This window comes from Anguilla anguilla, chromosome 1 (genome assembly GCF_013347855.1).
Source record: "Anguilla anguilla isolate fAngAng1 chromosome 1, fAngAng1.pri, whole genome shotgun sequence".
Taxonomy (NCBI): Eukaryota; Metazoa; Chordata; class Actinopteri; order Anguilliformes; family Anguillidae; genus Anguilla; species Anguilla anguilla.
The window spans coordinates 30,992,565-31,019,692 of NC_049201.1; the positions used below are offsets into that span (position 1 = coordinate 30,992,565).

At 39.0% G+C, this 27,128-nt stretch overlaps 1 protein-coding gene across 3 annotated transcripts in view; it reads left to right on the forward strand.

Moving 5' to 3' along the window:
* The window catches only part of LOC118226925 (utrophin-like), a 118,224-nt gene extending 91,912 nt beyond the window's left edge, over positions 1-26,312 (forward strand). For 2 of the 3 annotated variants that reach the window (XM_035416963.1, XM_035417081.1), the window contains 3 exons: positions 7,226-7,453; positions 7,971-8,046; positions 24,818-26,312. In XM_035416963.1, coding sequence (XP_035272854.1) covers positions 7,226-7,453; positions 7,971-8,046; positions 24,818-24,835 — 322 coding nt within the window. In that variant the 3' untranslated portion in view covers positions 24,836-26,312. Of the gene's footprint in view, positions 1-7,225; positions 7,454-7,970; positions 8,047-18,207; positions 18,272-24,817 lie in introns of all 3 variants that reach the window. The other variant, XR_004765137.1, reaches the window with a different exon arrangement.
* The last annotated feature ends 816 nt before the right edge of the window (positions 26,313-27,128 follow it).

Genomic DNA, 27,128 nt, shown 5'->3' on the forward strand with positions numbered 1-27,128 from the left:
GGTGGCTCCACAACAGGCATTTGTAGCAAGACATTGTGTGACAGCCAATTGGTTTAATGGCCTGGACAGAGTTCGGATTTACAAACTCTCACTGGAGTTCATTTATCAAACATGAGTCGAACGAATTTGATCATAAATCATTTGTAGATGCATTTATGCAAACAATGTGGGATTTTTTTGTATGTCAGATTTAACAAGAGCTCTAAACTGTTTGTGTTGTTTGTGTAATGAAAAAACACGTAAGTGCATTTTTGTGCATTTATTATCCAATTCATTCTTGTTTTCATCTTCATATTTGTCCTCATATTTCAATTTTTTTAAAGCATTAAAGTTGTTTGAATAATTTAGAAGCTAATTGAATATTATATTATAATTGTTCAAATTATTATATGAAAATAACAATTAGATTCAACATTAGAACAAGTGATGCTTCATTTGCGTAATCCTGATTAATCCAATTTATATTTATATTCAATTGCTATTGAATATAAATTACATAAAACCAAACAATGTTTGCCATAAATACGTCACAGAAGTCATAGCATAGGTTTTCATTGCTATTGCTTAGAAGATTTGGCGCACGGCGCTTTTAGGAGAGCATCTGCAAAGACTGGGCCAATTTGTTTGCTGAGGATAATGAATGGCTCACCCTCCGACTGAATCTATGCAACACACTGGAGGCAGAACTCAGTAGATCCACATGCTGTACCTGTGCAAATCCAGAACATGTTCATGTGCTTATGGTCCTTGGCTTCTTGTGCTTTCGGCCCTCTGCTTCTTGGTGACTGGCACAGGACAGGGACAACATATTGCTGTCACCCTCCTGGGTAATTCCACGCAGTGATGTCTCCTATACTTTTGCCAATGTGTTCATCCAGCATAGATAACTGAGTTAAACTCAGACCTCCCCCTGTGACTGATGTGCTTCCTTTGTGGACTAGGATTTACTTCTTTGCCTCCAGTTTCATCTCAAACAATTTTTGTTTTACCTGTTGCATAGTACACAAACTTGAGACACACAGTTACAAGAATAGTTATATCCTGCCTCGCTTTAGTCCTCCCCAGCCCTGATGCTCCACTGTTTACACTACTGAATAAAATGTTTTTGGCTTGTACTTTCATTAACAGTACTTCAATCTCCTCTTCAGAGAACTTTTTCCCTTTTGTCTTTTCTCGGCCGTCTCTTTAAATTGCCTGCAATGGAATTCCAAGACAGAACTCACTTTTCATTTACGATGGATTGGTATTTATCAACATACACATGTGGATACGAAAAAATCTGTGTCTATGAATTTGTTCCTTTCCGATTCTGCATAAATTTACAGTTTTACAAAAATATTGATAAATGAGGCCCACTGTATGTGTGTGTGTGTGTGTCTGTGAGAGAGAGAGATAGTGATATAGGGCCAGAGAGTAAGCTGGCAAAAGAGACAGACAGAGAAACACAAAAGAAGGAAGTACTGAGGGCAAGATAATGACAGAGTGAAGAAGGGAGAGAGCAATTGAAAGAAACGAATGAGGAGGTTCTGTAAAGAGTTGGAGCTGGAAGTGATTCCTCCCTTCTGTGCAGAATTGCATTATTCATTGCTATCAGTTCTGCTATAAAATAATCACGCTCGGTCTTCCTCAATAACAAAATGTGCCATCATACCTACCTTGTATTGTTGATGACACATTTTAGTCAAGGTTTTAATTTCTAAAGTTAATAAACTAACCTAAACTTGCTTGAGGTTGGAAAAGTGGGTATGTTGTGGTCATTGAGTCAATCCAATGTTTCCTCATTTAATTTGTACTCTTTTGATATGATAATATGCTCCTAGAGAGTTTCTGAAAGGGGTGGTCAATCAAAATATGAGATATTTGCTTGGATACATGGAAATGTTATGCATGGAATAAGGCACTGACTTCAATTTGCATTGAGTACGTTCCAGTTCTTTTGCAGATTCACTTTTCCAGAGAAGGTACATTTTATATTACACATTCCAGAGTGGGACCAAATTTTATCTGTTAAGAGTTGAATTAACACTAGATATTTTACTCTGTGTTGGTTGCTTTTAATGACCTATGTTGATTGGCACCATGACTGAAGACAGGTAAAATCTGAAACAGGCACACCATTATTTTGATGAAATGGTACATTAGGAATCTCAGCCAACTAGCTGAGCAGAGCTACTACTGAAATTCGGAATCGCAAAGACTGAGTCAATGATTTCCTGAAAGACCTTAATTGTGATGTTCATTCACCAAACAAATCACATTCAATTTTTATCTTGCTCCTATTTTGTTTTTTCATGTCATCCTGCACACATTTTTCACAGATAGAAAATGTTGGTTTGTACTCTGTATTTTTTAAATTGTTTTAGTGGTATTATTACAATGTGTACAATCTTGTACAATCTTAAGTAATAATTACATTTCCAAAAATATGTTTTATTTTAATGGAACATAATTAATCTGGGTAAAAGCCTTACAAATATGGAATACATTTTAATTATAGATTTTTTTAAGTACATGTAAGAAATTAACATTTGATAAATATTGGATAATGTAACATATAGTATGGATAATTTTGATTTATTCCACTTTCTGTTGTCATTTTATGCTTAAAATATTAAAGTATATGTTGTGGATTTTTTTGGAAAATATATACTAAAATCGAATATATATACTAACAGTGAAATATTATTTAAAATATACACAAATAGTAATATAAGTAAAATAACAAATGTATCCTGAATATGGAAAAATTGAAAAATTACATATAGGAATGCATACTAATTGACATATTTTACCAGGTTGACACCAACATGTACCAAATTGGTATTTATATTAGGATCAAGCTCCAGTTAATCTGATACCACATGTTTTCCTTTAACTTGTTTCTTGTGTCACTTGTATCTTCCTCACCCTTTTCTCCTAAGCTGTATAGTGAAGATAAGCCTAGGGTACTTGATTGTGGTTTTCAATGAGTACATTGATTGATAGAACCATTGGTAATGCTAAAAATATTATCTTAAATATGGGTGGGAAGGGTCAACTGTAAAATTTTCTAGCACACCTAATTTACATTTCATCAGGCAAGTTTTTTTTTTTAATGACCAAATTGACATGCTGAATTACTGTGTAACAACTCACACTGGATTATTAGTCGTGCATAAAGGCCGTGTAAAAGAAAATAACCAGACTATGACAGGAGCTCAATAGGTGGAGGGCTTTCTGTGGAGGGAAGGAAAAGAGTTTTCTCTTCCTCTTATGTAGCGTGTTCTTCAAGGCCCTCTTCACAAAGGCATAAATACTGTAGTGCCTGACTGCTTTGTGATTTAAACTCGGTCCTACATGCTCTTGTTTCAATAGGAGAAAGACCTGGCTAAGTACTTATGTTGAAAGTATTCCATTGCAACAGGGGAATGACCCATCTAACTGTTCATGTGAAATAGATGCTCACAGTTCAATGGCTGCATGCCATTCAAAGACTGTTACCATCAACTAAATAATTCTCCCTTTCCATTCAAACATTCCAGTGAAGACATTCTGCAGTATCTGCTCAAATCCTCCATGGTTAACTCTGCTTCAGGCAGGCTCTGTGTGACTCATCTGGGCCGATCAGCGCTCTGGTGATTCTCTGCAGGATAAAAAGACTGTCTGCTCAGTCCTCATACTTGGCTATACTAAGATCCACATGTGATGTAAAGCTGTTTGAACACACCCATAACCACTTTTTAAACAACTACAAAATAAACATATTAATGTTTTCATTTTGGGCATTTAGCAGACACTCCTCACCAGAGCAATTCACTCAGTTTATATTTTTACTCCATTTACGCCGCTGGATATTTACTGAAGCAATTCAGATTAAGTACCTTTATCAACGGTACTACAACAGTGCCCCCCAATCATACAACCTCAGAGATACAAGCCCAGTTCCCCAACCATTATGCTACACCACTGCCTAAATATTAAGGGAGTAAGACTTCAAGTGTCCTCTCAAACATTTTATTCTTTAGAAATGCCATATTATATTGCAGAGCTAGATTGTGTTGCATTATTTGAAAAGGAAAACCAATAAATGATGTGGAGATTGTTATGTGACTTCAATCTTAATCTCTCACACATCCCAAGGAATGCTCAGTGCCCCACAGAATCATGTGAATAGGCCTGCATTATTATGTTTTATAGCACAAAATGTGATGGGTGGACACCATGTATGTTGAATGTCTGAATGTGAGAGAGTACTCTTGCGTTCCCACAGACAGGCAGAGTATCTTTCTGATCCTATGATATAGTATTTGTTTCAAGTGTGAATGATGTTGACTTGGCCCATCAAGTGCTCTCTCAAGTGTAGCCTAGCAGGGGTAACTCACAACAATCTGGACACCAAACTAAAAAACAGTTCATTTATTTTCTCCCAGAAGTATAGATGACTCATAAACTGCTCACTAGGCTTAGTTTACTACTTTTATGACTAGCTACCAGTTATATCTTTTACTCTTTTTTGTAATAGCAGTAGTGTTACGTCCCCTGTCCCTGCTTGCCTGGGTAGTGCAGGTGCAGGTGGTACCTAATTGCCTGATTGCCTCCACCTGCCTGTGAGCCAACTTAAGCCCAGCAGTATGAGGCAAGGGGGATCTTCTTTTGGGTTTCTTTTGTGTGTGGTTTGATTTGTTGTTTTGGGTTTGTATTTTTTGTGAAGATCGTTTTGTTTGAACTTTGTGGGTTTTCTTTTGTTCAGGTTGTGATTAGTTTGTTATTTATTCTAATAAATGTCTGAGTTTGTGTTTTTAGATCAGTTCCTGTCTTGTTTTTGGTGATTTGGACTTCGTTTGTTGCGGCCTTTCGAGCCGGCCGTAACATAACGTCCGGGATCCCGGTATGTTACCTCTTAGTGGAGATGCACTGGTGTTTGATAAGCTGGGTGGGGTGACAATACTAAGAATGGGATTTATAGTGGAAAGCACATCACTGACTTTCCAATAATCTAGCATTGGAGCACTCGGTTTTAGGCAGGGATGCAATAATCCAAGCCTTCTGTTTTTTTAGTAAGTTAAACACAGACATAGGCACATGTTTTATTTATTGTTTGTTAACAAATGGAGGTGCCCTTCGACTGAGTCACTGACACCCAATGACACCAGAATTCAACATTTGCTGGAGACATCTCATATTAGCAGGCAAGACTGTGTCTGTGAAATGAATCCTGATAGGCTGGGTGGAACCTGACTTTATTTTGAAATCTATTTGGTTACCTTATTTTCTTGTAGTTTTTGTGTTGGAGAGGTGAGTGGAAAGGTTGCACATGACAAGATCTGCCACTTCAAATAGTTTGTCTGATGATTTGAGCTTAGAGTAGCATACCAAAAGGATATATACGGGCAAGAAGTGGTTATCTTAATCATGGGGAAGTAATTTAATTATTGTATAATTGTTTGCGGCTTAGTAAATTCGTAATTGCCCTGATTACAATAATTATCTCTCCCTACCTTGTTCAAAGCCTTGGAAACCTCGGGTTGATAGGCTGGAGTCAGATCAAGAGGCTGGGACAGGAATATAAAAATAGTTGGGCAGGTGTGTTAGGGGTCAGTTGTACAAGCATTTGCGAGTTGGGAAACACCGCACCACAGCCTGGTAGTTGGTGTCATAAGACTATTTCTTTGTTAATTTTTATAATAATTTCTGGTAAAACTTGTGTGAGATCTGGTTCTTATACAGTGCTAATCATCTATCCAGCGCATCTTTTTCCAGCACGCACTTGTTTATGCTAGTTATGTTTTGCCCGATGCAAGAGGATTCAAACAAACTGTTTCCTCGTATTTATGTTACGGTGTCTGCACACCGGCAGGCTATGGTCTGTATCCTCGTTTTCTTTTATGGTGTCGCATGACCATTTTAATGTTTTATTTTGGTGAAAATTCATATGGTTTGGCTTGTGTCCCTACAGTAGCTGTTTAATGCAACGCTACATTGGCCAGTTTTAGTGCTGGGTGTGTGCTGTGCAAACTAATGTGTGGTTGCCTTTATTACACTGATGTATTTTATTCACAATAGTGTGGAGTGTAGTTTTGGTGCTAGTAATTGATGGCTTCTGTAGTGATAGGCTATATGACTGTGTGAGTAACAAGATTGTCACTGCCAGCATGGTGTATGAATTTTATATGCAGTTCCAGAAAAACCATAGGGGGCTCCTTGTTTTAACTGACTATTTTTATTATGTGTGTTTATATATAAAAATTTAATTACATATAATTTGTAATATTTCCTTTTGTCTGGTGTTTACTCTTGCCACTGTTGTACCAGCCTAATTATTGGTGAACCTGTTTTTTTTTTTTTTTTTTGCTGTTACAATATGTAGTTCTAATGATGTAATAACTACCTGGTGATTAAATAAAATGTTGCTCTAAGTGCCAAAGTAAATTTAATGAAGTTCATTAATGTAATAAATCGACCAATAATGTCATAACTTTACAAATGACTACATAATTGTTATTCACTGGTCATTTATACAGTACGCACTTTGAGTAGCTGTGCTTAAGTGCTGTACGAATCAATCCTTCATTTGTTTTATTCATTTAACAACAATGATTCTAATGATTACTGCTTGCTCTGTGTAGTTATTACTTTATTGGTAAATACTATTACTCTTTACCCACCAGATAATGTAATAAATTACCAATAATGTAATAATTGTAATTGTAATAATGTCATTGCATTGGATTATCAGTGATTTTGTTAGTTATTACATTATTGATCAGTTGATTTTCATACCGTAGGGAAATTAATGGAAACCAATGGCTTCTGAACGGTAGGAAAAACTAATTTGGGAATCTTAAAAAGCTGTTGTGTGCTTTGCAGATTGGTTTGCAGCAATGTAAAATGTACAAAAAATGTAGTCAATGGGCTTTATTATCCAAAATGCCGGTATGGTCCTTTAAGTTTCAGAATAGGTGAGCAGACCCAATAAGAAAAAAAAAAAAGAGTAATAAATGTAGTAAATGAACATCATCCAAACTACCAACAAATTAAGGTCACCAAAGTGGCACAGTGGGCAAAAATGGGTGTCATAAGTTCAGGCTGAAGCCCTGAAACCTATTACCTAGACATTGCTGGGTCAGGTCTGAGTTACATTTTTGGTTAGCGACTTGTATATGAAGTTAAGTGCTTGTGGTTATTATTATGGTAATCTTCCATGCACAGAGACCGGCAGTGACCTCATATCTTATCTGTCCCACAGGGATAAGGAGCAGTCCTGCACAGCCCTTGAGGAGGAGTCCAAGCCAACCCGTCCATGGAGCCCCACACTCATCTTGCGGGTAGATTCCAGTCAAACCCAGATCTCCACCCAAATCCAGGAGGTGGAGCCAAACCATTTCCAGAAGCCTGCCCACATCTTGCAGAATGGAGAGAGGGAAAAATGCAGCAAGCTTGAGCACATCTCTACCCAACTGGAGACGGAAAATAGGTGCTTCTATCATTTTGCCCCTTCAGACTCCCACTTCCCTATATGATTAATAAAAGTCAAGCAGCCACATAACCCTGTATCCTTCTCATGTCAACTTGATGAGGCTAAGCAGGGTTGGGCTTGGTTATTACTTTGATGGGTTACCCACTGGGATATCTAAGAAGATATGCATATTAGCCAACAGGAATGCGCTTCTCCCTTTACCCTATGCAATCCCATGCCCCAGCACAGTGATGGAGACACAGTGCTGTAGAATCCTTTATATGACATGTTAAACTGAGGTCACTGTGATTATAAGGGATCCCAGGACACACATTTAGAAAGAACCAGGGTGTTAATCATAGTTTGCAAGTCACTAATTCATCCCCTGATCATGATTTTGCCACACACACTTTGAATTTACTGCCCACTTTGATTCCCCAGTTGTCCATTTGAATGAGAATTGAATTCTCTTTGACCCACCTGATAAAATTAAGGCATAATAAAACCTTTCAATCCACCAACTTGTGTTCCTCAGGCCTGGCCTCTTGGACCATAGCCAGCTGCAAGCACCCCAGCCTCAACCCTACCACTTAAGACACCTCCCACAGCAGGTGAGTCGCACCTACAGCTCTTCACCTGTTTCCTGGATCTGAGCTGCAGCTGTCTGGCCCATATGCAGCCCCTATATGCAACAGATACCTGCGTGTAGAGAAAAGATGTAGGCATGTGGGATGTGCCAGGCATGTGATGAACTTCAATTTGGGAGGTGAAGGAACACTAATATCTGGTGTCTATAGGAAATGTGTGCCATTGGTGGTGGTAAGGAGGTTTTAGGGTGGGGGTTTGTGTTTGTATCTCCATTATAAATAAAAACAAATCAGGCCTGGGTCAAATACAAATTTTCTTTTTTTTTCATTTAAAAATACATTAAAATACAATAAATGCTCTGCCTCTAACAGAAGGTAGCCTAAATGCCCATACATGTCTTTGCATGGGGGGATGGCAAACTCTGACTTCTTAAACTACTTGCCAGTTTATTTGTACCAAACCTGAGTCACATACAAATACGTATTTGGATTAGTTAAATACATATTTTAAGTATTTACACATGAAATACTTTGTATTTGTTTTATTTAAATTATTTTCATGGAAAATCAAATGCATGAGAGTGGAAGCTTCATGTTGTGGGGGTGTTTTGCTGGAAAAGGGACAGGTGCACTTCAGAAAATAAATGGCATCACGAGGAAGGAGGTTTATCTAGAAATATTGAAGCAACACCTCAAGACAGCAACTCAAAAGTTAAAACTTGGTCGCAACTGGGTCTTCCAGAAGGACAGTGATCCTAAACATACCTCCAATGTTGTAACAAAATGGCTTAAAGACAACAAAGTGAAAGTATTGGAGTGGCTATCACAAAGCCCTGACCTGAATCCTATAGATATTTGTGGACTGAACTGAAAAAGTGTGTCCAAGCAAGGAGGCCCACAAAGCTGATTGAGTTACACCAGTTTTGTCGGAGGAATGGGCAAAAATTCCAGCAAAGTATTGTGAGAATCTTGTGGAAGGCTACACCAATCATTTGATTCAAGTTAAGCAATTAAAAGGCAATGCCACCAAATACTAGCAAAGCGTATGTAAACTTTTGACCCATTGAAAATCTGATATAGTACATGAAAGCAGAAATAAATCAGTCTCTTAGCTATTATTTTGAAATGACCTCTTATGGAAATAAAGTAGATACCCTAATTGACTTAACACAGGAAATGTATGCTAACATGAAATGTGTGGAGTTGTGAAAAATGTATGTCTTTAGCCTAGGTGTATGTAAACTTTTGGCCTCAACTGTAAATCCATGTTGTTTATACTGTAAAACTGAATGCCACACTGACACCAGGGTGAACCATGATTAAAGCCAGTCATACTGTACAATGCTGCCCATGCGGGTGTGTTTTTCATTACCAGAAAAAGATATGAGCGTGCAGTAATTACTGTTGGAATCTAGCTGACCACACATGTCTTTCAGAACATCTAGGCTCAGATCAGCCCGAGACAGACCTGGAGACAGCCCCCATCATGCCTGCTGCCAAACAGGTGTTTCTGCGCTGTGCTCAGCAGAAAGAGACAGCAAATGCAATTAACTCTCCAGATGTTTCCACTTTCCTACTACTATTACCAATTAATGAAGTCTGCTTTCATTATTGCATCTATTTCTTTGAAGCAGCCGCATTTTAAGCAAGTTTAATTTCCCTTCTAGGTCCCCCCTGGTTTACTGAAAAAAAGAAGTTTAATTGGATCAACCTAAAATTTTGCTTCAGTTTGTTACACCTCTATTTTTTAGGTTTTCTCAACTGAAAATGTTTTGGTTCATCCAAATTAACCTAATTACTTTATATTGAGAAAACCACAACACCTAAAAAATATATGAGTAACAAATTGAAGTAAAATTTTGTAAAAAATTAAAGTAAAAAGATCAGCCTTTTCTGCAAATCCATCTTTAAATCATGATGTCTGCTTCTTTGTGTTTCTAGTTATATGTTGCCAACACAACATTGATGTTTCTTCATTCATTCATTCTGCTGACCTTCTGAGATATCAGATCTCCATCTGTCTCTCCTCTTCTGCAAAACTGAAGTATCATTTTTTGACCATGTTGCCTCATTGTGAAACGTTTCTGTACGTTAAAACATTGACTGTGAAGTGCTAGAAGGTCAAGATATACAAGCTATAACCTGTGTACAGTACATTGATTCCTAATTAACTATTACTTCTACTGGGCCTTGCAAGTATTAATTGATTATCAGTTTATATAATGGTCCATATTTTATTCTTGCTGATGCTGTTGTTGGTTTTGCTTTTGTTCTTAAAGCTTTATGCTTTAAATTGACGGACCTTGGTTTGAAGCTCGAGAAGCATCTTTTAACTTTAAAAACTCAAGTGATTTAGAAAATGAGAAAACTAATTTTGTGCTGGAGCTTGCTGAGAATAAGAATAAGAAAATCCTTAAGAAAATGAATTTTAAATATTTGATAGTCTTTACAATTATCTTTCAGTGAGTCATAGATACCGAAAGATCATTTATTTGGAACTATGGTGCAGGGGTGGTTTTAAAATGCATTCAATTGGGTTTACTTTTAAAATATAATGAGCACACTTCACACATCAATTTTGATTTCAGCAGGCAACGAAATCAAAGAACTGACAGACCAATGTCTTGTTTCTGAGAGGTTGCAACTTTAATATAGAGAAACATAAGCCTAAATCTTGAGCTCAAACACATTTTCAATTTATGCGAATGTCTTCAACAATGAACTCAGGACAGGTTTGGGGGGCGGTAGCGGTCACGAGCGGTGAGGGGACCATTATTTACAGTAGACACTGTTGGGTTGTACAAGTTGGGCTGTTGGGAATGTTGGTCAAGGTATTCAGGTGTAAACAGATGGTCACAAAAACAAACATCCCAACTAGCTAAGCCTGTCGCTTGCTGAGGCCTACATATCAGACAAAAAAGCCCAGAGAAGCCCATGGTTTGGCACAGCCGCAGCTCACATAGTAGTTGGCTTGCAGGCTGCACCATCCTAGTTAGCTAATAGCCTAATCACATTAGCTACAATAAAAGCTACATTTTACTGCCTTTGACACTCAAACTTTCAACAGCTACAAAAGGCAATGTGCAGTCAATATCCCTCTAATCTTCAACACCAAGATGATGGAAAATGCTTAAATCCCCAAATTGCTATAATATGGGAATAACAACAAAACCATTTTACAACCCATTTTATATCAACAGTAAGAAATTTTCAAGATTGAAAGGATTAAACCACGGTCTGTTTCAGAGCTGAGATCGCTCAACACATCCTCATGAACCCTACTTACATTTTTGAAGCTGACAGGCAGACTATGCAGGATTTTTTACTTGAACAAATTATAAAAATAACCATGCTAAGGCATATCTACGATGCACCGGCAATCTGTGTCTTTATTCAGTTTTGCTGAATTTGTGTACCTTTTACCTGTATTTGTTATTCTAAAATATGGATGGGAACATTTCTTGGAGTGGCGCTCTTTTCTGTGTGGGGAACGGTGGGGGTGGCTACAGAGCCTGTGGTTTGGGATCAGATTCTGATTGCGTTTGTTGATAGTTTACGGTGATGACAGATGCTAAGAAATGTCTGGGGGGATATTTCAGGAAGCAGGACTACTGAGTTAGCTAGAGCAACTGTACAGAGTAACCCCCAGAACAGTTCATTTTCAGTCCATGTTCCAGGTTTGGGAGGGTTCTGAGTTTTACTCAGTTGATTTACGCAGTTATCCAGCTGATCTCAGTAATCCTGCTTCATGAAACAGGGCCTAGAATAGCTAAATATAAAACCAGGAAGAACACAAAGTAGTTGCATCGGCACTATGGAGTAGCTACCGTACAATGTTCCCTCGCATTAAGGGGTGCACTCAGTGTAAAGATCGTTATAACACTGCCTAATTACTATTACCATCTATATGGAATCATTCATGTTTCTAAAAATGATATTTTAAATGTTTCTGGCCACCGCAACTCTTCACTTGACATTGAGGGTGCGTCCCCAACAGAGGTGTGGTTGGGGGTGTGAACAAGGGAGGTGTGAGTGGGGTTTACAGACTCTACAAGGGTCGCAAAATCCTACATAGTATACCTTTTAAAATTATCTAGTGCTATCTAATTATCTAGTGGCCCAACTCTTATTATAACAGGCTGGTACGCAGGCCCATTGGAAACTGGCCACCTTGAAAATAGATTTATCTACTCACTCATTTAAAGGTAATCCGACCAGCCATGCATTGTGCAAAATTGTCAGAAGTCTTCTTCAAGATCAGCTCCCAAGCTCTAATGCTCCTGATAGTGCAGTCAGTCCATTCAGTTTCTCCTGCCCTACGCTGATTCTCAGGTAGCCCTTGATTACTTTCCCAAGTTCTCCCAAGTCATGTCAGGGTTTTGGGTCAGACTCAGACGCGGACCAGCGAAGATTAGAATTTAAGTGAAGTTTATTCTCTCTCCCGTAGGAGGCACAACACACAACGGCGTTATGAGGTCTTTCATAACGTAGGCATGCAGTTACCCAGCAGAAGTAAGAAAAACGGCTGGCAGGATCAGGTCCAAAACAGGCTGAGGTCAGGAACAGGCAGAGTCAGGTCCAAAAACAGGCAGAGGTCAGGAACAGACAGAGTCAGGTCCAAAAACAGGCAGAGGTCAGGAACAGGCAGAGTCAGGTCCAAAAACAGGCAGAGGTCAGGAACAGGCAGAGTCAGGTGCAAAAACAGGCAGAGGTCAGGAACAGGCAGAGTCAGGTGCAAAAACAGGCAGAGGTCAGGAACAGGCAGAGGTACAAAAACAGGCAGAGTCAGGTCCAAAAACAGGCAGAGGTCAGGAACAGGCAGAGGTACAAAAACAGGCAGAGGTCAGGAACAGGCAGAGGTACAAAAACAGGCAGAGTCAGGTCCAAAAACAGGCAGAGGTCAGGAATGACAGAAAAACCGTGATGAACTGACAACCAAGGCTAGAACGGGCAGGGTATACATAGACAGGGTAACAGGGAACAGGTGCGTAACAAAGGGGCAGAACAATAGGGAACAGGTGGCAACAAAGAGGAAGGGGAACGGAACACATGCACAGATAAATAGGCAAAGTAAATGCAGGAACCTATGCAAACTCAGACATGACCATTAGGGGCCTAACAGTAAAACAAAAGTAACTGCAGGAACCCTGCAAACCCAGACATGACCAGTTGGGGCATAACAGAACAGTTCATACAGAGCCCTGATTTCACTTTAAATCCCCCCTTTCATGACATTACAGGCATTTGGCAGATGCTCTTATCCAGAGCGACGTACAACAAAGTATATAACCATAACCAGGAACAAGTATGTCGAAAACCCTAGAGAGAAGTACCGGTCCAAGTGCAGGGAACAACTGCATAGTTCAACTTGGACCCTGAAGGTTAAACTGATTAGCACTAACACAACGAGAACAGCAACAACGCGGTCTATGCAAAAATACAAGCAGTAGTTAAAACAGTTAATGCACCTAAGTCACCTACGAAACAGCTGCCTAGTTACAACCCTAAGCTTACAGTCATTTACAGGGGGGTAGGGAGGGATGGGGAGAGGTGCAGCCTGAAGAGGTGAGTCTTCAGTCGTCGCTTGAAATGGGTCAGTGTCTCAGCTGTTCTGACCTCCACGGGGAGGTCATTCCACCATCGTGGGGCCAGAACAGACAGGAGACGTGTTCGGGAAGCGCAGGTGCGAAGAGGGGGAGGTGCCTGGCTGGCATGTAGGGTTTGAATATCTTGTGAAGGTATGCTGGGGCTGATCCCTTGACTGCCTGGTATGCTAGGACCAATGTTTTAAATTTGATGCGAGCTATAACAGGCAGCCAGTGGAGGGTAGTGAGCAGGGGAGTGACATGGGAGTGTCTGGGGAGGTTGAAGACCAGACGAGCTGTAGCATTCTGAATTAGTTGCAGGGGTCTGATGGCAGATGCCGGTAGTCCAGCCAGAAGAGAGTTGCAGTAGTCCTGGCGGGATAGTACCATTGCTTGGACCAGGAGCTGGGTGGAGTAGGTGGTGAGAAAGGGGCGGATTCTCCGGATGTTATACAGGAAAAATCTGCACGCCCGGCTTACTACTGCGATGTTCTTGGAGAGGGACAACCTGTTGTCCATCACCACTCCAAGATTCTTGGCACAGGGTGATGATGTCACTAAGGTGTCCCCTAGGGAAATGGAAAAATCGAGGAGGGGAGAGGTTAGAGCAGGAATAAAGATTAGCTCAGTCTTTCCCGGGTTGAGCTTCAGGTGGTGATTGTCCATCCAGCTCTGGATGTCCCTCAGGCAAGCGGAGATGCGGGATGACACTCATGTTACATGTACCCCCATTCCAGCACTTTTTGTCATTTGTTTTTGTCCTAATATTGTAGCTTGTTCTTCTCCCTAGTTTGGCTTGGCATAAGTTAGGTCAGAATAGTGTTCACTGTGTGAACTGAACTGTGTTCTTGGCTAGAAATAGCTGTACAAAATTAGCATTGTACATTATTGAACCTGTGTTTTGTAGTTGTCCAATGACCATGATATTCACTTTTGTACGTCGCTTTGGATAAAAGCGTCTGCTAAATAAATGTAATGTAATTTTAGAAAATGAGCACTCCGCTGTTGTGACAGGCAATGTCACAAGCAGTTTGGTAGTCTATGCACCTCATCTGGAGGTAGACATTACCGGATAGTGTTCCAACTGCCACAATAAGCATTTTCGCAGCTTAGGATATGGCAGTGTGTGAATGACAACGGTTGAGCAGGGAACATTATTGATATATGGTATGCCTAATGTAGGCTAAAAGAGGTCGGATGTTTTGCATGGGTTGTCTTGGCAACTTCTTTTTTAAAGCCATCCATTCATTTGTTTTCTCTTTTCTAGGATCCGCTTTTGAGTTTGTTTTGATTAGCTTCTTTGTAGCTGGGACTCTTTGCTTTCATCCTGACTACCTAGTAGCTATTTGACCTTAAAATTTCACCACTAAAACAAGCTAACAGTTACATTGTTCTGCATCGTCACATGCTAAAAACTGGACAAAAACACACACAGGATTATTTCCCAGCAATCTTTGCATATCAGAAAAGAAAATGATACTAGGTTTACTGCCAAAGAAAGTGTAATCTTTGCATTTAATTCTCTACTGTACATAAGTTTGAAATGCTCATAGGCTATTATAAAGTTTAAAAGTGAGTAACCATGAAGCCTATATGTTTGTTGAACTAAGGATTTATAAAGTGCATGCTATACACAAATTGCATATTGACTTATTAATATTTGGAGACACTGGGTGGCACATTACTCTCTCAAGGGCTAGTGCTTTAGATAGACTCACTAAATGGAAAGCGCTAATTTGGTCAGTATCTGAAGTGTTCATTCATTATTTTTTGTGAAAATATTAATTTGCTTAGAAGACATCCTAATCCAGGGCAACACACATGGCCTCCATATACAGCAAAATATTATCCATTTATACAGCAGGGTAGAAATAGTTTCTCATGCATTATTTTGTTGCTGGTTTATGAGAGTGAGTTTATAAACGGTGTGAGGGAAAGACGTGCTCTGCCTTTTAACTCAGACAGAATGATGTCATTATCCCTATCTCTCTTCTGCCAAACTGAGCAAAGAGCCTCATTCCACCATGAGTCAAATTGCCAGTGATAGCACTCAACCAGCCTTTCTCCAAGAAGGACTGGCTGCTGATAAGCCCCCCATGTGACCCCCCCCCCACTTCCCCCCACCCCAGGCCAGGCCAGGCACAGACTCCTCCCGTGCAGACCCTGCCATCACCAGGGCATTGCCCATCACAAAATGCAGGTGGCTCTTGCAATCTAGCTGATACTACCATCTTTGTAGGTAACACCTCCTTGTGCATTTTATGCTTTTGAGCACACACCTGAGATGGATGCTATCAACATGGGAGGTAAAAAACTGATGGGAAGCTAAAACAATTTAATGTAAATGCAAAATTTGTGTATTATATCAGGGGGAAATTATTCAGCTACTAATACTTGAATCTTAATTGAATTGGCATGTTTGTTAATCATGCAATATAAACACAAAATATTCAGGATAGCTGATGAGTAAAGGCTAGTTCTCAGTCTCCATATTTTTTCTCAGGGACCACTTGTGTGCACATTAGAGATGGCAGGATAAGGAAGGTGCTATCTTTCAATCAATCAATCAATCAATCAATCTTTATTTATATAACACATTTCATACAGTGGCTGTAGTCCAATGTGCTGCAGATGACCGAAAGACAATAAGCAAAGGCACACAAAAAAAGCAAAACAACAAATAAAATAATAAAAGAATAAAACAACAAGTGACGAGGCACCTTAAGTAAAAAGCCAGTAAAACAACAATAGATGAATAAAACAACAAATGACAAGGCACCTTAAGTAAAAGCCAGGCTAAAAAGATATGTCTTTGTCCACTAAGAGAAATTATGAGTGTAAGCATCACTACATCATCTGAGAAATTCTGCCACCAGTATTTTTTAAATAGCAAAAACAAGGCTTTGTATTTTCAATGCATGACTTTTAGGCCTATATTCAATGAACCTGAATCCTGAAAATGAGCTCAGAATTAAAATTCTTGGTTCTTTTCTGCAATTTGCTTGTGAAATGTAGAAAAGACACATGATACCTTGCTGAATGAACAGTGGTGACAATGGATTTATCACTGTAGCTATCCTAGATTCCAGGTGACAACTGATTCAGAAAGGAATAAATTCTTAACTGAAAAACTGTGTTAATGTGCAATTAAGTGGTGAGATAACTGAGAGACAGAGAACAGACAGAGCCAGTCTGAAGGCACACCTGATTCATTGCGCCTTCAAACTGGCTCAGCGTGTTTAGTAATTTTTTGTTAATTTATTTCATCCCTCAATTATGCATTGACTATCATTCTTCATAGCCAGATTTGCTTAAATAGGCTTCATTCTTTTACATATAGGACTATAGGACTGCTTTGTTAAGCTTTTCCCTATTATTGCTGGCATTGAGGAAATTGATTCTGAAATTTTGCAACACCAAATGTGTCTTTTATGAAGAACACTTTTTTGATGCTTTGTGTGAGACATTCTTTATTGGAAAAGTCTTCCCTCATATTTCCTTGTACCCATTTGGAGAGATACAAATTTTGAATTTTGATAAAATGAGAGGCATTATATGCTGGGCAAATATATAGTTTAGAATAGTTTAGAAAATATACCAATTTTTATTTAGTTAACTTAATTTAATCAATTAATTAAATTTTGTAAATTCCATTTTGATTATCTGACACAATGATTGGACCTCAAGGTCACCACAGAGGTGGCTACTGAGATATTTCTAATATCATAATATGCAGTCTCATTTTTTATTTACTAGAGAATAAGTAATAGAAAATGAAAACTGCTGCCAGAAAACAAAACAGAAAAAAACTTCCCTAGGTGAAAACACACAGAAGAATTAACTTCCCATGGTGAAAATGCAGGGCCCATTTGTCATAATCTCCTGTCCATTTCAAAATAGTCCATTTTCAAATGAAACAATTTGCAGTTGTAGCAGCTGAAAATGTGACAGATCTGTGCTCTATATGTGTCACCATTCAACGCTGCAGATAAGGTAAGCAAGGCCTCAGGGTTTTACAGTACTAGTTGCTGGGGGGTTAACGGGTTCAAAAGGCTGCAGTGTTCACTGCTGTGTTCTTTCAGAGGAATATTTCATTTTCTCACCACAAAAATATTTATGGATACCAGCTGACACAGGAATCATTCCTGTGAGCATTAAGGAAATTGCTCCTTCATTGGTAGGCTGGGTCTGCTTTAGTGAGAAGAGCTGCCACTCTGCTCCTTTTTAATGTCCCGCAAGAATGAACTTTGAAACGTGTTCTGCAGGCCCTGTTTTTCTACGTACGGTAATTACTCTTCTCTAATCTCATTGCAGCAGATTCCCAGTCTGTGTGTTTTCCTGATGCCATAATTGTGCTTGAGAAAGCAAGCCTCCCTCCTGCTTTGTCAGTGCTTTTTTTTCTTTTCTTTTTTTTTAGTGTATTACCAATGTAATGAGGACATTTGCTTTAGGCTTCGTCTGCTGAATGGGGTTCCATCTCATTCACTGTGAGATGTTTTTCCTTATTGTATTTAGAAGTCATACTATACAAGGATAAATTGTCCACTTTTACTTTCCAGTTAAAAAAATAGCATTTCTCATTCATTGCTTTCTGCTCTAGGTTTCTTAAAGGCTTTCTAGAATGGATTATATTTTGATATTCTAGTCGAAGCCTTATTTGGATGGTAAGTGTGTCCTCACAAATAACAAATTTGTAGTTTTTTATTTTCTCACAGAAATAATTTGAGAAATAACTCCTTAGTTTGTATAGCTTCTATACCCTTGTGTAAACACACAGATTGAACATAAGACTTTGCACAACCACACAATTACACAACAAACTCGTGTCATTTTGTGTCTTTGTGATCATGCATATATAGACCACATTCTCTTGATATAGAAAGAAGAAATACAGAGACAAGATATGTGAACACATGTAGGAATACATGTGGTAGCAGATATGAGTCATAAATGTACACTTATTAAGTATTTATTTGATGAGGTCATAGTCACCAGAACTGTTTATTCAATAATATAGAAACCAAGACAGGGCTATCAATACTGAAAAGATTTATTAAAATCTTTATAATTGGGAACATGTGAGGAAATTCCTTTGATGCTATAAAGACACAGGAATCCTGTAAATAATATAGGCAGGGAACCTCTCGCACGTTACTTACATTTTTAAGCCTTAAAGTGAAAGTTGTACATGATAAGCGCAATATAACGTTGCTTGGTGTATATAAAATGCAAATAATTTAATGTGGTTTTAAAATTGTATTGATTAATTATACAGATCTTTATTAAGTAGTCTAATTCAATTATAGTTTTATCTACCGGTACGGGGGGTGGGACCCAGGCGCAGAGTGGGAAAAAACACGGAACTCAAAAAAGTTGATACGAACAAGACTTTACTAAAAAAAAAAGAAGGCAGAACAAACAAAGAGCCACGAGGGGCATAAAACGAAAACTAAAAAAAATACAAAAAAAAAACAGAACTACACCAGTACAGAAAACAAACGGCAGAAACGCACAGAAACACACAAGCGGAAACAAAGTAAGAAACACAAACATGTCAAAAACACAGGCAGGTACATACGGTCTGAAACAAACACAAGTCGGAAACAAACACAAGGAACCAGCACCCGAGTCAAGGGGACAAAGAACTTAAATAGACAGGGGATAACAAGACACAGGTGGGAACAATGATAGAATAACGAGACAATTGAAAACAATCATACAATTAACAAGGGGGAGCAGGACACAAAACAGAAGTGCCGCCACCTGGCGGCCCAACAAGGGAAACACAGACAGGAAAACACAGAACCATGACAATTTACTCATACACTGACACACTCTCAGTTATTAAGAAGTTAGAACGTACGCAAGACATACTGCCTCTGCCCATACGTCCAACAGGATTATGCCCACTCTTCAGAATGTGTATAAAGTCTATTGGTTTGGATGCCGCATCATGGCGGAGATCAAGATCTATCAGCAGCTTATGCTGCAGTAAAAGAAAATGTGGGCTCACAGAACATCCAAAGCACCTAAGAAAGCCTTTGCAGCCCGTAGCAGAATCCACAAGCACAGAAATGGATACTCCACCAGGAATGGCGGTCGGATAACGAGCCAGGCTTTTGGTGTGGATACTAAGCAAGGTCACGCTTTTCAAGCTTTTAGATGAGGTTTACAGCCCATCTACAAATAGTGTACGTCCGTCCCTGTCAGACTGACAGTTCATGAAAAAGTGCTACCATCTTACCTGGGAGAGCAAAGTTAAAGGAAACATTTTTCAGTGTGTAATTGATGTCAGACTTTCAGGATACCAGAACAAGAGAGTCAGACGGCATTCCAGAACTGGCTGAATTCACTATGGTAAATGGACTGCATTTATATAGCGCTTTTATCCAAAGCGCTTTACAATTGATGCCTCTCATTCGCCAGAGCAGTTAGGGATTAGGGGTTAGGTGTCTTGCTCAAGGACACTTCAACACGCCCAGGGCGGGGTTTGAACCGGCAACCCTCCGACTGCCAGACAATCGGTCTTACCTCCTGAGCTATGTCGCCCCTTAAATTAAAACTATGCCTGGCCTGCTAAAATTCCAGCTGGGTGATTTTGATTGAGAGATCATCAATTCTCTGAATTTTCTATGGAAGGACTGGATTTTATATTTTGAGACATTGACGAGGTATTTGAAGAGACATTTTGGAAACCTAGGCAACTTGAGACATTTAAATATGTCAGAACTCAGCTTCACCACCATTTGCCTGTTACTATGTGCCAACATCTGACAGCTTCATCACCACCCCAGAAATAAAAATCATGAAGTCCTTAACACCCTGCATTCTGGATCATATTATTGATAATAATTTGAAAGAAGCCCGTTTCGGCTGTGCTGTGAACCACCCCAGCCAGGTGCATCACACCTGTTTGTACAATCCTGAGGCCTTCCACTTCATGCACAACTTTGACAAGCTGACCAAAAAAACTGAAGCAGCCCTGGCTGGCTTTCCTAGTTGCTAAAGCTCTCAGCATGCTGGAGCTTCAACCAGCTCCAGCCCAAATTCAGGATGGATGTTCTGGTTTCAGATCTCAAGGACATCACAGAGAAGCTGAGGAGGCTAAATCGGACAGTCCTCAGGCCTGGCAGTGAGAAAATTATCAGTGGTGTCAAGAGATAATTCTGGGACACTGATGCTGCTCTCTAGCCAGAACTGTGATCTGACAAGACTTCCATTTGAGTACACCATGGGACTGCCAAATTCCTGTTTGAAGAGAGCTCTTTGAAGGGTTTCAAACTCTTGAGCACCATTGAAACATGCATCAGGCAGTGTCATTTTATATTTATTGGGAGTTTTGTGTGATTGTACAACACTTAGAAAATAAGCTTTGAAATTTTCCATCTTATGCCATTATTGCATTAGCTGTATGGATGGATATATACATATTTATTAGTTCTTTTGGAAATTCATCTTGTGCTATACAGCAATCGTCAGACAAACAAACAGACAACCACAATACCAACAACCACAACGACAACAGCACCTACAACAAACAACAACAGAACACCTCAACATAATCACAGACCTATACACAACATATCACCAAAGTGCTCTACATATTATATGGTGCAGCATCCTCACACACAGAGATTCAGTTATTTTGTTTCACAGTTTGTTCAGCAATGCAGTACTGGTAGGCACGAATGATCTGCGAGCCCGGTTGTTTCGGAGGGATGGCACCCTATACCGTCTGCCTGATGGTAACGGCTCGTATACGCTAAATAGGGGATGTGATACATCTCTAATAATCGCCTGCCCTTTCCTCACCACTCGGGACTCACAGGTCATCGTCATGCAATTTTGCTGTTGTCCAGGAATCTTACTGGACATATTGACTATCTTATGCAGTTTGTTTTTATTATTCACTGACAATAAAAAATACCAGGCAATGGAACAAAAAGTTAAAATGCTCTCCACAAAGGAGCGATAGAAGAGGACCAATATGTCTCTGTCCACTCTAAACTGTCTCAGTTTACGCATGAAATATAGATGCTGCAGACCTTTCTTATAGATAACATCTGTGTTAGAATTCCTTTGACAGTTTAGCATCTATTATTGTTCCTAAGTATTTGTAGTCATCTACCACTTCAATACCCTCCTCATCGATAGTTATTTGTTGGTGGGTGTTGTTACCATTCCTAAAATCAAAAATGATTTCTTTAGATTTTTTGGTGTTCAAATGAAGAACACTGGACCTGCACCAACCAACAAACTGATCTACCCACACCCGGTATCTGGTTTCATCATCATCTTGAATCAAACCCACAATTGCTGTGTCATCAGCAAATTTAATAGTAACATGATCAGATGTGTTGCTTCTACATTCATTTGTATAGAGGGTAAATAAAACTGGGGAAATATGCCTCCCTTGTGGAGCCCCAGTATTAGTAGTAATAGGAGAAGACACTGCCCCATTTACTCTGACACACTGTAATAGGTCAGTCAGAAAGGACTCTACCCATCTGATGATGTTACATCTCCATCAGTATATCCATGGCACAACTCCATGGGAATACAAGGGGACTGTCTTGGTCTCTCTACTTTCGTTCCAGTGTGCAGTGGAGTCCATGGCTCCATGGGTGACTGCAGAGGTAGTGCTCCAGAGAGACTGCAGCAGAATACCTCAACATTGGAGTACCAATCATATAATACCCCAAAACAAGGATGTACAATCATTGTGTCCTGCTGAGGTCATCGTTTGACTCCCGTAGTCCATCAAGACCTGGATAGTGCTCACGGAATTCCTCCCGCATTCTCTGAAAAACCATGCACTCAGCACAGAGCTCCCATTTAAATTTGGGATCAGTAGCAGAGGCTGGAAACTCCCTCATCTCTCTCCTTTGTGACTGGTTCATGTCTGGTTGTAACTTAATTTTGAGACTTATTTTCACAAGAGATTGTACAGTTGCTGTAGTTAACCACAGTCTGTTCCAAATTCAATCTTGGTGGAACCTCCATTAATGTCAGGTGAGTGAGGATTATGTGAAATTTGTTTAATTTTCTGAACCGAGCAGTTTTAATCATTAACACCCTTGTCTGTAGTCCTGCACTCTGAATACCAAACACAACTGCATCAAAAGTTCAAACACCTAACTTATCTAACAATTAAATTATATTTATTTAATTTCATTTGGTCATTATTATCAAGGATATCAATTATCATTTAAATTGTAGAATTTGTTGATAGGCAGAGAACTGTTTGGATCAGCCTTTATCAAAATGCACAAACCACAACCAGGTGAAAATTAAGAAATGTATTATGTTTCACACACACAACACACACACACCTGTAGACACACATATTCACACCTCAGATGGCTAACCCCCCTCCAGTTCATGGTCTTATCTCCAGGCAATGCTGGCTGAGCACTTTGAAGCTTTCTATGGCTGAAAACAGCCAAATGGAGTTACATGTCTGACAATACTTTGGGAGGTTCTCTCAAAGAAAAAAAATAAATACTTTGTTAGATAAAACTATAGTTTTAATAAATAAATTTAATAATATTTTATAAAGTCCTGTGCAATTAATAAATAATAAATAAATAATTAATTAATAAATACAATTTTAAAACCACACACCTTTTGCATTTTATAGACACGAAGCAACTATATGGCACTTAACACGTACAAATTTCATGAAACCCTTTTTTAAGGGCTTAAAAATGTAAGTAACCTTACAAATTATTTTTTTGTTTACACTGAAATGTAGTTACTTTCAAACCAGGTTTTCTTTCCTACATTTAACAAATTAAAGCACCCTGACGCTGAACAATAGAAGACAAATTTTGTTAGACCAATAACCTGTAGGCTATTCTGCTGGTGCTGATTTAAAAACATTTTTCCACTTTGCACGGCTACCCTACTATTTGTTTCCTTAAGAATGCTACCATAAAATAACAGTTGTTCTTGTCCTTCAACAACTCAAAACGATGTGTCACTTTATTGAAGATGCAGTCTCGAATCTCAGATACTCTCAGATTGCTCTAACCCAATGGTACAGGTGGGATGGCTCCTCCCCAGCTCCTGCCTTGCTTACACATGCTTACAGACTATTTCTGTTTCTAACACCAGAGTAAGTTATATCTCACCTTTTTAGAACAAAGAATAGGCTAATGTAACAATGCATAACTATACACAGGAACTTTAGGGCCTCTGGCTCACTGACCACGGGACTGATTCTGCTCTTGTCATTTTTAAATTTTTTTGCTTCTTTGCTTTCTTAAAACTTACAGCATGCTGTTTCAACTTCTCTGATGATAATTTTAAACTGTTTATAACACTAGTGATTCGTTTCACAATAACCCCGCTTTTTGCACGATTCCTTGCTTGTTTTTTCACACATTAAAGTAATTACCCCATCTGCATGGCTTCACAAACATAATATAACTTTTACCTGTTTTCATCTCTTTTGTGATTCCTTGCTTTTAAAGTTCCTCACTGCTATTATAGCAGGTTATATTGTTTCACAACTAATCATGGTTTTTGCATGCTCCCTTGCACGCTTCCTTCTTTTTTTGCATAAATTTTAATCATGTAGCTCCGTGCAAGTCAACGATTTAAAACTTAATTTACATACATATTGTCTCATAATGCTCAATTTGTGGCTAAAGAATAAATGCTTATGAATGAATCTCAAACACTTTCTCCCCATAAAGAGTTTAAAGTTACACCAAGCATTCTGGACAGTTTTCAACCCTCACCCAGCCACCCACACAAAACCCCTTACTCCTCACCACCCAAACCACCTCCCCCCCCCCCCCCCCCCAAAAAGGTCCAAATTAATCAATAATTTTTTGTCACATAGTGGATTATATTCTTGTCTCTATTGGAGGTGCAGGTGAGAATGTGTGTTGTGCAGATGCCCTCTTCCTCTAGTGTAACTGCAAGGTGGCCGGACACCTCGTGCCACTGTGATGCATCCTGGCACAGCAAGCATTGTAACTGGCTGCCTGAATCTGCCAAATGCTGCTGATGGCATCTTTATGGGCACACCAGTAGAGGTGGCATCATCATGAGAATAATTTTATACACCACCAGAATTTTAAGGAACTTGCTTTTCATACTTTCAAAACATTTTTGGTGAGATGTCATGTTACTGCAAGAAATAGTATGTTGTAGAGTTTAATACTCTTCTGCACTTACCATATGTTTGTTTTGTGTTCAAGGTGATGTCAATGCTGTGAAGATCTCTACTCCCATGGTTAAAACCTTGACCTTCCCTGAAGAAAATGCTTAGAAGATATGGCAAGGAATAATGAGGGATTCCCCAAAGACTTAGAGACACTGATGCAAGACCACAGGTCTTTACTTGTGTTGTTTCGTTACTATGCAACTGTGCATTTGTATGCACCATAGAGCCCATTCAAGGCTGTTGAAACATTAGTAAGTGATTTGTATGAATCTGCTAATGGATGGGGTAGGCGGCTGGAGGGACTGGGTCTTGGAGAGATTAGGTTGTAGTAAATGCCTCTTTGGATATAAATGGAAATCCAGCTGTTTGTGACATCCCTTGGCTTTCTGAAGAGCACAGAGCATCTTCACCCTTGATCATTACCATCACCTATCCATTTTGATTTAGTGTGAGTGTATAAATGACTTCATGTACCGTTATGATATTGCTTTGTGATACTGTTTCATCCATCACTATGTGCTGCACATTCCAAAGTATGTGTTTGAGGTCTGTTTTTATAGTATTTGTGATGAAGACTTGCAGCAGTTGACGTATTGTTGCTATAGGTTATTCCTAATGGGCATACATGTTATACTGCATTTTTCGCATAGTATTTATTGAAATTTAATTTGTATAATGTATTTCACATAAGAAAGCCATGGCTGTCTTGCTACCTCAAAGACTCTCTCATAAGCACGACCTGGACTTTGATTTGTCTGGAATCAGCCATTTCAGAAGAATAAGGTTGCATTCACACTGGATGTGTTTTGTCAGCTAGAAAACTCAAGACGCACTATCTGTTTTGATTTTATGAAACTTACTCATAAAATCAGAAGCTTGAAAAAAGTGTGGAAGCTCCTTTTTTGCTGTTAAACTCACTCTGCTCCTGTCAATCACTTGTGTAACGTATTTAATGGATTTAGCCAACTAATTTCACCTGAAAATAACTTGCCATTTACAGTATGTCAACATAGTGCTAATTTGTTGCAGTGCCTTGGGCCACTTATTTTTGTCTTGGTAGTTATGATCTGTGAAATTGTTCAACTTCAAGTGGCCAGAAACTGTAACGACCAACTTCTCTTTCATCTTTATTTAGCTACAGGGGAAGTTTATGGCAGAATCAAGGCCTGCCTCTTTTTTCATGCGATTGAGCACCATAGAAAAGAATGACAGTGACGCTGGGCGCCCTGGGGATAAACGTGCGGCACCTGGCACAATAAAGCAACACAAAAAATGCTTAAAACTGATTGGAAATTATTCTAAAAAAGGTGCCCCAGCTGTTAAAGTGTGTCTGGTGTGAACTCCAAAACATGTCTATTTCCCTGTGGCCCCAATGACCTTTTCTGCGAAAAAAGAGAGATTCAAATTCTGTGCCATGCTATCATGTAATTATGTGATGTCTTAGGGTGGTGATAATGTGGATGTATTTGGAGTCATACAGTACATGCCAGTCACCTTGCATCTAACATTGCACCATATGTTGTTCTGAATAAAAGGTTTTATGGTAAGTTATCTTTCTTGTGTTCTTGACTTCATTGTTCTTAGTGGCTCCTGCTGCTTTTCACACACCCCAGTAAGGGCACTTAAGTGGGGCAGACCGATTTTGTAATGGAGGCCAGTAACCCAGATCATTTAAAACTGTTCAAATAACAGTTGGCTCAGGAGGAGGATACAATCAATAATTTATAAAAGCCTCATTGAATTTTACTCATTATGAGCGAAGTGCTGTGAAACTAATAGAAAAGGCTGTATAAGTAATCCAACTGTAGAATCTGTTACTTAGGTCCAGGATTAAACAGAAGGACAAGCATTCATTTAATTATTTAGTTTTATTGTCTGTTTATATCTTTTTAAAATGTATTTCTTTTGGATTGAGAATTGAACACAAAGTAAGAACATTGTTGTATCAATGAAATTGGGGGTGGGCGGGTTACATAGTTATAATATTCATACGTTTGATGGTCAGACCTGATCAATAATCTGTAATTCAGCAGCAGAGGTTGCAAAGTATAAATGGTTCAGTCAAGGTTAGGTGGAACCTTGAACACTATGCTAAGGTAGAGTTACAATGTTCCGTACATCCAAGGAAACTAGTGGGCTTCAGGTTACAATTTGATTGATGTAATTTGAACCTGTAGTACTTCAAAAATGTTTGGCTTTTTTAAATAATTCATTTTAAAAAAGAGACAGAAACAGAAAATAAAACAAAAATAATTCCATAAATAAAAAATAAAAAAACAACTCATGCATACTGGATATTACACTGACTTATGACATGCTTCTGTACTACTGCCTCAACTCACCCG